At 39.6% G+C, this 11067-nt stretch overlaps 1 protein-coding gene across 16 annotated transcripts in view; it reads right to left on the bottom strand.

Annotated features, from left to right (window-relative positions):
* Positions 1-3751: 3751 nt before the first annotated feature.
* The window catches only part of PATJ (PATJ crumbs cell polarity complex component), a 343677-nt gene continuing 336361 nt past the window's right edge, over positions 3752-11067 (bottom strand). For 4 of the 16 annotated variants that reach the window (XM_057543555.1, XM_057543580.1, XM_057543641.1 and 1 more), the window contains 2 exons: positions 9843-9984; positions 3753-6127 (listed from right to left, as the gene is read on the bottom strand). In XM_057543555.1, the coding sequence (XP_057399538.1) occupies positions 5981-6127; positions 9843-9984 (289 nt within the window). In that variant the 3' untranslated portion in view covers positions 3753-5980. Of the gene's footprint in view, positions 6128-9842; positions 9985-11067 lie in introns of all 16 variants that reach the window. The other 12 variants (XM_057543572.1, XM_057543601.1, XM_057543610.1 and 9 more) reach the window with 10 other exon arrangements.

The following is an 11067-nucleotide window of genomic DNA, read 5'->3' as shown; positions in this document are numbered from 1 at the left end:
TTGCATGAGCTATTTCCTTATAATAAATCTCTTTACACACACATCATATTGGTTCTATTTCTCTGGAGAACCCTGACCAATAAAATGTCAGACAGGAAATTTCTGCTCCTAACCTTTACAAACGGATGAATCCCATCCCTCAGGGTGTGGGGGTCCTTGGAATCTGTTTTCAAACAGCTATCCTGAAGTTCCCAGGAAATAAAATGTTTCTGGAGTGGCTGGTATCCCTCACTCCTTCACATTTCTTCTGCTCTCCCAGGAGAGGAAAGTGGGGCACATGCCCAGTCAAGACATTAGGCAGGAGGGGCAGGTGACACTGCACCTGTCATCAGCTATGGCTGCCTTGCAAAGAATGCCTAAACTGCTATGGGAATTCCTCCCAGAATGTAGAGCTGTATGGGGAGTTGACAGACTGGGTCTTCTTTGTCAACCTCCAAAATATACATCTATTTTTCTTGGTCTCCTAGCCTTTATTTTTGTCTTGCAAGTGCCTTGTGTTGTGGAGCTAAGTTAGGGAGAACTGAAATAAGCTTTAAAAATTTGGGGCTAATTTAGAAGCCATGTGTGGGTGCTCTATGACAGTTTGCTAAATTGATGAATTTCCACCAAGATTTACTGAAGACTCTTCTGCCTGCAAATTAGCTGAGTGGACTGGGCAAGCCACTTACTCCCTCTGCCATGCTTTTCCCACCTGTGAAATGAGAGTGGCATTGTGGCAAGCAGGACAGACTCCAATTCTGAGGCTGCCACAATTTCTAAAATCTGATTCTAGAAGGAGGATCAGAAAAAATATTTGCTCCTAAATAGCTTTGCCCAGCACAGGTCCTGACACTTGACAGCAGCATCTCCGGGACTCAAGACCAAAGCACCTTCTTCCTCCTTAAAGTGAGTGGAAATGGAAGCACTGTTCAGAATGGGTGCAGGTTAGAGACTCTTACACACACACACAGAACACTTCCAAATTTCAGTTTATCTTGGTGTTATACAGACAGTGAAATGTTTCTTTTTTCATCTTTACTTAAATATAGAGAATTTGAAGTTTGAGAGTCAAGCTGTCAAAAATTTTACATTGGCAGGAGGCTGACATAAAACTGGAACTATTACCTAAATTTAAAATTGTGTGTTCAAAAAAGTCTCACTATTCTGATTGACTTTAATAGGAAAACAGAAGTATAAATAAAGTATAAAATTGGGGAGAGGAATTGGGGACAAAAAGTTTCAGTTTCTTATAAAGTTTGAGAACCAACACGAAGGAAAGGCGATGTGGCTCTATCTCCCACGATAAGATGGTGGGAGTCCGCATCCTGAAAAAGCGTGTTCCGGAAGAGGGATATCCTCCCTAGGTCACCTGGGAAGGGGTGGCTGGGGGCAGGGGTGGGAGAAGGAACCCAGGGACTGAGTCAAATGGGCTGTCAATTCCAGAAACTGGGAGAAACCAAGGGGGCTTACTGGGATAGTGCTTCTTTAAGTGCAAAATGCTTACAGAAAATTGAATCATCATATTGTGAGAAATTGATTCTTATTACCACCTTAAATCCTTTTGATTAGATCAAGAATAAAGGACTTTTGCTTCTGTCCATGAATTAAGTGCTATGGGAATTGCCCTTAGCACCTGCTGTAGTAAACAATGGAAGAGTGGATATAATATATGAAAAAACAGTTTTCAGACATTGGACAACAGGTAGCACAGGATTTTAATGCCCAAAAAGAAGGGAAACAAGGGAAGGTCTACAAGTGCCCCGGTTTACTGCCTGGAGGCAGTACCCAGGCTACGACCCAGGGAAGGGGAACCGAATAGACTCCATGAGTTGCAGAGAGAGATCAAAGTTCAGGGAGGCCATGGTGGGTGAGCTGTAAGGCAGAGTGCTGGCCAGGAGGGAGCTGCATGGAGTAAGAGCTTAGAGCCCTGCAGCTATAGAGGCCCTTAAGTCTTGGTTGGAATACGAATCTGCACATGCACGAGAGGGAACTCTACAAGGAAAGAATCACCTGGAGTTCAGACAGGGCTGTGGATGGTTTCCACCTCTCAGAGTGGAAAGACCTCATGATATACAGGCATTGGATAGAAATTTCAGAATGCCTTAACAGTGGGACAAAATTAGCTCTAAAGGCTGCATTAGATCTGCCCTAGGAAAGCCTGAAAACAAGAGTTGAAAGGATCAAACTGATTATGAGTTAACATAACTGCATGCCAGAACAGTCCACTGCCATTTAAAGGAATGCAATGGAATCCATCACCCAACAACGTAAATTTTACAATGCTTGCATCCAATAAAAAATTATCAGACATGCGAAGAAGCCAAAAGGTAAGACCCATCCATAATCAGGAAAAAAAATTCAATCAATAGAACACTCCAGGAATAGCAAAGATGGAATACTATAGTAGATAAGGATCCCAACTACTATAGTCTTAAAATATATTCACGTCTATAAAGCAGGGGCAAAGTACAGCCTGTGGGCCAAATTTGGCTCACTGCCTGTGTGTGTAAATAAAGCTTTATTAGAACACAGCCAGCTTGTTCATTTATGTTTTGTCTACTGCTGCTTGCATGCTACAATGGCAAAGTTGAGTACTTATGACAAAGATTACAAAGGCCTGAAAAGCCTAAAATATGTATTATCTGGTTCTTCACATCAAAAGTTTGTTGACCTCTGATGTAAAGGAAAACATGGACATGAGGAGGGAAATGGAAGATATTTTTAAAAGACCCAAATAAAACATCTAAAGACGGGACATACAGAATTTGAAAAGTACACTGGATGAAATTAACACGAAGGTGAATGTGACCTAGTCCGTGTTTTCAAATAAGCATCTCATCTGGTGGAGGCAGGGGTGGGGGGGGGCTGAATTCTTTGACAGTGGATGGGTGTGAAGACGGGAAGAAAGGGAGTGTGGCTGGGTTAATAAAACAATAGTTTACAATTCCAAATTCCTGGAATGTACCAGGTTAAAATTGCTTGCCGAGGGTTGATGGTAATTGAAGTGCCTTGCCTGGTTCCGGAGGTGGGCAGCAGGCATATGGAGTTGGTATTACTCCCCATCCAGCTATATCCCAGTGGCATGGCTGACAATGGAAGCCTTGGTTTCAGCTTTTTGATAACACAAGCTCTAGTTACACAAGCTCGTACCATTTTAATCAGTTACACACTTTTTGTTATCTGACTTGGGGCAACAATTCAGAGCTAAGCCACTCTCGGAAATATCTTTTTTTTAAAGGTCATTACTTATTGAAACCACTAATCACCAGCATGTGTCTAATTTCAGACCATCTCCATAAATGGGATAAGAGGTTTATTGTTAATATTTATTTATGTAGTACTTACTACGATCCAGGCACTAGACTAAGAGTTCTACTCGGATGTTATTCATTATAGTGCTTTGAACCCTCCTCTCCCCCCTTTCTGATTGAAGAAACTAAATAACTTGGACAAGGTCACATGGCTACTACATCAAGATTCAAACTCAGGCAGTGTGATGCCAAGACTCACCTTCTGGACTGCTATACCGCCTCCTTTGTAAAGTATCTCTTCTAATGCCTGACAACACAGCAGCAATTAATACGAGACAGCTATTAATGGATCCTAGATATTAATAGGACACTAGACTTTGTGAAAAGTTGATTCTTTTTCTATTAGGGAACAAAATAGCTGATGAAAACACAAAACCAGATGCAGAGGTTAAACTATTTCATATATAATAAAACTCCATTTGCTCCTTGGTAACTACATTTATTTAGAATTTTTGGAAATATCTTATACATACAAACATTCAGCAGTTTTATCTTTCCTGGTTTACTTCCCTCTCATGCTAACTCTAATAAATGATATCATTACTATACTTAAATGGCCCAAATGATGAGGCTATAACAATATATGTGGCTATGAGAGAACTACTCCTTTCACAAATTCCCATCTTCATATCCTCTTAGCTTGGTAAGTTCTGATGCAAAAAAAAAAAAATGTTTTTGGGAAGGCAGTTATTTACTAGTCATGCAAGCAGAGACAGAACCAGTTATGAGAAGCAATAGTTATATCAATTTACTGCAGCAAGGAGTATAAAGCACCACAATTCCTTTATCAAGAGACTTGTTGTAGCGTGTCCTAAAAGGATAATGTGTAAAGAAACAAAACAATGATATGTTACTTCAAAATGTGTATTTAATGGCCATTCCATCAAAATCAAGCAGAATCACATTTCAAAAGTATATATATATAACATATGTATGTATTTTTTTTTAAGGTGCATTTTCAAGTTTTATTTGGGCTTTATTTCTTCTTGGCTGCTTGAGGTGTCCTTGCAGATACAATTAACAGAGAACGTTCTGAGGCTGATAGGTTCTCATGCATTGAAAAATAATTTCTAACAACACTGCGTATCTTGGGATACATTAGACATTTCGAAAGCCATGTGTAAATTCAGAAAACTTAATACCAGTAATGAAAGACATTTTCAACATGAAATTTAGGCACTCTATACTTTGGAATAGCCACAAAATATTCCAACAAGAGTTAATGCACTTTGTGATTACATCTACTGAAAGATAGTTCTCAATTAAAATCTATACTTATTAAATAACATCTTAAATCAGAGCCCATTACATTTTGATAATTATTGTGAATCATTTGCAGCATTGTGTTTTAGGTAAATAATGCCACACTACTTCTATTCCCCATTCTGATACTCATCTTTCGTGGTGCATTTTTTCACAGAAGAACCTATAACATTCATTGATAAGCATCTCCCTCCCCCCACTTTTCCTGCTAATACCTGAATAAGAAGGCCCCGAACCAACTTTAAAGGTGTTCTTGTATTTTCTGCTGTAGTTGCTTTCTTAGCATGCACACTTCAGCAAATGGGAGGCTGCCTGGAGACCAGAAAACAGTCGCCAAGGAGCCATCACTGATTCCTAGGCTCAGTCCATTTGTTCAGTCACTTTGTGGCTAAGTGCGTTGCTCCATCTACGTTCCTACACTGTGTGCTGCTCGACTGACAGGTATGGAGCCAAGCGGAGGGAAACTCAAATTTGTCACTCCACTTTGCACAATGCCAAGGCCATCCAGACCTTGGCTGACTTTAGTAAAAACTCGCTGATCTCTGCAGTGTGGTTCTGGGGCTTCCACCTCCTCGTCTGAAGCCTGAGGTGTGGGAATGATGCCTGCCTGCTGAAATGCTGTTAACTCCCGATGAACTTCCCAGACTTGAGCATAACTTAGCATTGTTAGAATTCAGAATATGGATGCTAATTGTTCTTGCTGAGAAGAAGGTGCATTTTCTCAGTAGTATGCATTTATGTAGCTAAGAAAACAATTAGAAGCCATTCAGAATTTTTAGATTACAGTCTGCAAATTGACTCATCATAATCACCAATGACTAACTTATAAAGATCTACCCAGAGAAATGAATTTGAGGCTTATTTGACGATAAGTCGTACAGAAAAGAGCACAGTAATTTCCCACAGGAGAATCTGGTATTTCATCATGGGCATCACTGCTAAGTTAATTACACTGCTAATGTTTTCTGGGGTATCTGAAGAGACAATTAGCATACGTAAATCATGAGTGAGATGACAAGTTGCTTAACATTTGTTTCTGTTCATCGGATGCGATCTGGTTGCTGCTCAGCCTCCGTATGAGTCGGGATGGGGAGAGAAGGACACAAGGAATGAGAGGTTGTTAACTTCTATTTCAGCAAATATAATCAGAACCACTTACTACTAGTTGATAAACATTGACGTTAAATGCAAAACGCATAAGACTCAGCTGTTAGAAATTAACCTCACTAAGAGGTGACAGAATCTGGGAAACATCAGATTGTCAACTTGGGAAATTCACGTGAAACCTGGGCCATCTCTCCCAAGCAGAGAGGTTGAGATGGTAAGAATGAAGGTGGGTTTTAGTTGAGGCTGCTTTTCATCCTCAGAACTTTGTCTTCCTATGGATATTCTACAACCACATCTATCTTGTGATCAGGACCCAAGGCTCAGGATAGCACAGTTAAGACTACAGTTCCTCTCTGATGTTTTAGAATGGCCACAGCTTCCTCATGTGTAACACCTTCCAGAGTCTCACCATTAACAGCTAAAATCTGATCACCTCGCTTCAATCGGCCGTCATCTGCAGCTGCTCCCTGCAAACAAGAAACATTCCAGTTTAATCTAGGATGATGCAATTAATATTCAAATAATATTAATATTATGGTGTGCATATTAAAAGAAAACTTTTAAAACTACCAATTAAAGTTATTTCTAGGTAATATTTTTAAATTAAGAAAACTAAGAATAATGTAGGATATGTTATTTGAATAATGGTTGAATAGTAATCATAATTATCCATTGTTTACATAACATACTAGTAGAAATGTCCTGACGTTCACATTTCTTTTAATACAAGTAGGACCTTATTTCAATATTCAGTACTGAATGGAATTTGAATGTCATATCATGTCACATTCATGAATATGTAGCATACAAAGGCAGAACTGAATCTGGTATTAGTTTTATCCTCTAAATGGGTGAATTTTATGGTATGTGAACATATCTCAATAAAGCTGTTTTATATATATATATAAATATAAAAATACACAGAAGTGGAGCATTTCTAAAATTTTGCAATATCATATTCAATAGCTTCAACTTTACCTTTGATCCATCTAAATAGGTTTCTAAATGACTACTTTCATTACATATTCAGTCATGCATGGCTCTTCAGAATGGCACAAAGCAAGTGAAACTTGGGCTTTTCTTCATTCTAAAGCTGAGTATCAAAAACGCCATGATATTACTAGAAATACTTTGGACGACTAAGGAAAGAAAAGACCTAGAAAATGATTCACAGGAAGCTTTCTCCATCTGTCGGGGTAATTGTGAGAACTCCTTGAAAAGTTAGTGCCAAAAGAGTCCTCTAAATGATGTCGAACTACTGGGGAAATTAACCAAGGCCTGCAGGCACCTGGTCGCTGATGGCCTCCTGCAGAAGCCGAGCTAAGAGGCACTAACACTCCAGAGACCTGTGTCCTACAGCATGGAGGTCCTGAGGTGGTGGGTGAATTATCTAGAATTTCAAAGCTGTGAAAAGGGTGGAATTCCTGTAAAAAGATGTAATAAAGAATATTCAAAACCAGGACTATACTGGGGGGAAAATACCAAGATTAAATAATTTGCAGCTTTATTCAAATTTTTTTTTTCTTTTAAGAAAGTGTGTTAACTGCACCGAAGACAGGATTAAACAAGTAATGCTAACGGATAAATCTAACTTGATTTTAATAAATTTTACATGCTGAGATTTAAGGGTTTCAGTTAACCTCAGATACCTGTGTAATTAGTTCTTTAAAAAGCACATTAAGCTCTTCAAGTTTTCATTTTCACTAATGCAAAAAAGGTCGATTTTTCAACTTTCTAGGATGTGTACACTATTTCAGGTATTGCCGTGCTTACTTGATAGTTACACTGACCTGAATCTCCTTTCCTACTTTATTAATGTGGCATCTGTAGACTAAACAAGGGAAGGAAGAAATAAATGGCTCTCAGACAGACCTCCATCTAGCTTGGAAACGTGGTCTTACCCACTTGCTATGTCCTAGTTTGGTCACTTCGCCTTCCCTATGCTGTAAAATAGGCTCTATTATCTATCTTTCGTCCTGTTCTAAGGATTAAGTGTACGGCACACGGTATTTACTCAATCATGGTGGTAGTATAATAAAATGAAACGAATGATGATCAAACTCATGTTTTCAGATTTCACAGGCTCCAAAAAACTGCTCCCTCAATTTTCAGGGTTGTTGAAGTCTTTAGGCCAATCTCTTGTTGGCTTATGGTAAAATTCGGCTGCTGAAGGGACTAAGATCTAAAGTTGGCTTTGATTTTGAAGTTTTGAAGTTTCCAACCAAACACCTGAAAGAAAATGGAAGGCCCTGACAGCTTGTTAATCAGACTGATTAAGCCTCGAAAATCCTACACACCCTAAGTGTCTGTGATGCTTCCTACTTCTGGAGGGGAAGAAAAGACCTGGATGGGCCAAATTCATTTCTTAGTTGAGCAAGAGAACTGTTAAAAGATGCTTAGGACACCAAAAAGGTCATGTAATAATCCACACCCTATGTCCACCCTGTGGACATCTGAGATCCAGAAACCTGAATCAGAGATAAACATTTTAAAGAATGTATGTTCAGTGTTTAAAAAACAAGAAAACATATAGCTGTAGTTCTTAGATCAAAACTCCTATGGGGGGAATCTTTAGCTTAGTGGGGGCTCACTTTGCAGCCATTCCACTGTCATTATCTCCATAGCTGGCTCTTTTAAATGCAAAGTATAACAATCCTCCCAAAGCATCATTATCACAGCTACTTATGGTGTTATCCTAGGAAAAGGAGGGTCTGCAGGTGGTTTATCCACCTTGGGAATTATCAGACTAGGGTAGCACTGTCATCCAGAACGTTTCTGATCTGCCTTTCCTTTCCCTGTTCATCCATCATCAGGTCAACAGATATGTGTATGGGAATAACATGCCCCCTTGACAGGCATCCTAGCAAGATGGAAACAGGTGTGTAACTCTGTAGCTGCCTAATGTGTTCCAAAAGCAAACGCCAAACGACTTGAGGCTTATGTCAGGTCACGGTTACACCCAGTTAACAGGTGATAAGATCTGCCTAGGTAAAAGCAAACTTGTATATAGTGTATAGTACAGCCTTCTGGAAAGAGAATCTATCTTATTTCTTCTTTGGAAGGCCTTTATTTCTTTAAGAAAATAAAGCACTAGGAGGCAATTGGATCAATTAATAAACAAATGATTGTGATAAAAGTAGTGAAGAATAAAGTTGTAGTATCAAAACTAAATACTTTCAGAGATCTTTTAGTTTATAACAAATTTAAATTCCAACTTTAATAATGAAATTAAAAACTTATCTAAGAGCCATCTAGTGGCAGTAGCAGAAACCTACACTATGACCTGTGTATTAAGTAGGATGAATTGGACTACTTAATTCTTGAAAGATACTGTTATCCACTCTTTGTTTTTTTCTTTTTATAAATTTATTTATTTAATTTTTGGCTGCGTTGGGTCTTTGTTGCTGTGCGTGGGCTTTCTCTACTTGCGGCGAGCAGGGGCTACTCTTCATTGCGGTGCACGGGCTTCTCATTGCAGTGGCTTCTCTTGTTGTGGAGCATAGGCTCTAGGCGCATGGGCTTCAGTAGTTGTGGCATGCGGGCTTAGTTGCTCTGCAGCATGTGGGATCTTCCCATACCAGGGCTCGAACCCACGTCCCCTGCATTGGCAGGCGGATTCTTAACCACTGCGCCGCCAGGGAAGTCCCCCGTTATCCAGTCTTAGTCTAACTCACTGGGTTGATCCTGCAAGTACTTGGCAGACTATTGGAAGAGAGAAACCATCTTCAGCTAAAGCATCCTGAGGTTTTAGTGATGGGCAGCCATTAATGTTGCACTGATCCCAGGCTTGTACAAAGCTTTATGCCATGGGCCTCTGCAATATCTTAAAGTAGAAAGCTAAATCTTTGTTCTAGCAAGAACAATACTTCCAAGGCCAAAGAGCTCTTCCAAAGAGCATGCCATATTCCTTACACTGGCTGTTGAAAGAAGACACTCTTTAAAATCTGTTAGCATCTACTTTTGTAAAATGGTCTAAAGAATATTACACTTCTTGTGACTCCACTTTTATAAAAGAACACTTCTTGCACTAGTGTGGTGTGGGAATTTCCTGTAAGGTGAAAATGAAACAAGCATACATGCACACATTCAGGTATCACCCAAAGTAAAGCATAGCAAAACACAAAAAAAATCTCACCTAAGTTTAAAAAAAAAAAAAAAGTACAGTAAAAAGGAAAAAAATACCTTTGCAAATATAGTCTTGACATAAATTGGCAGGTCTCCATGGGGACTTCCATAACCCCCTACAATACTAAACCCCAATCCTTCAGAGCCTTTCTCCAAAGTAATAATCTTAGCTGGAGGTGTTCTGAAAACACAATGCACGCTGTTTAATTCAAGAATAGATATTGAGAGGGAATTTCATTTTAATGGAAGAACACAGATTTGAGAGAGACTTTCATACTGCGAAATAATGATGGTCAGTTTATCAAATCAAACTGGCAGAAAGCAATCTAGAAAGTTATTTTTGAATTTCCTATACCATGCCAGTATTTTTGATGTTTTAGAGGTTTCTCTTTCATAAAACCCACTGTTTTTTAACTGAAAATAAAGTCATGATGCTGAAGTTGTCCAAGCACTCTTTTTTTTTGCTTAGTTTTTAACTTTTAAACTTACTGTCTAAAGCTGAACAGAACTGTCTTTACATCTTTGAAGAACGTGCATGGAGATGGAGAGGCGGGGTATCACCTGAGCTTGGTGTACACCGCAGTGCACAGGTGGACCTCTGAACAGAGCAGGTGACGGCAGCCCTAGAGCTCAGTAACGGCTGCTGTTATTCCGCCTGAATATCCTCGCTGCACCTGATCCCCACTTCCACTGAGTGTGGGAATTCATTCTTCAAAACCCACCTCCAGTCTCCAATGCGATGCTTTCCTGACTCCCTTGGAAGCATTCACCCCCACCTTCTCTGTGCTCCCTTTGTTCTTGGTCCAGATTTCCATATAGCACTTGTCATACTGTATCATGATTTCTTAACCATCTTTCTCCTCTACCAGATTATCAACTCCTTAAGTCTCCGCCCTCTGGGCATTCCCAGCACCAAGCACTGCGCCTGTCACACCCTCAGAATCACGACTATGTAAATGAGAACTGAAATCCAGGAGAGAAGAGAGAAACCAAGGTGAAGCAAAATGGATAAAGACAATTTGTTTCAAATGCATAATTTAGATTTTCAAAGCTTTGTCCAGTGTGGAAGTCATCTCTCTCAGAAACAACATGGGTAAAAATTAAATTACATGTGTGGGCTCAAGGAGTTAAAGCTAAGCTTAACTAACGCCAATTTCTTATTCCCATACGTGGTTGTCCAAAGGGTAAAAGCCTAAAGGAACTCTGGTACCTGGGCCCTGTCGTCTTATCTGCAGGAGGTTTGTATGCGTATCCTGCCAGGGTCACTTGTTTTGCGGCAGCA

This window comes from Balaenoptera acutorostrata, chromosome 1 (genome assembly GCF_949987535.1).
Source record: "Balaenoptera acutorostrata chromosome 1, mBalAcu1.1, whole genome shotgun sequence".
Taxonomy (NCBI): Eukaryota; Metazoa; Chordata; class Mammalia; order Artiodactyla; family Balaenopteridae; genus Balaenoptera; species Balaenoptera acutorostrata.
This window is presented reverse-complemented; position numbering and strand designations above follow the sequence as displayed.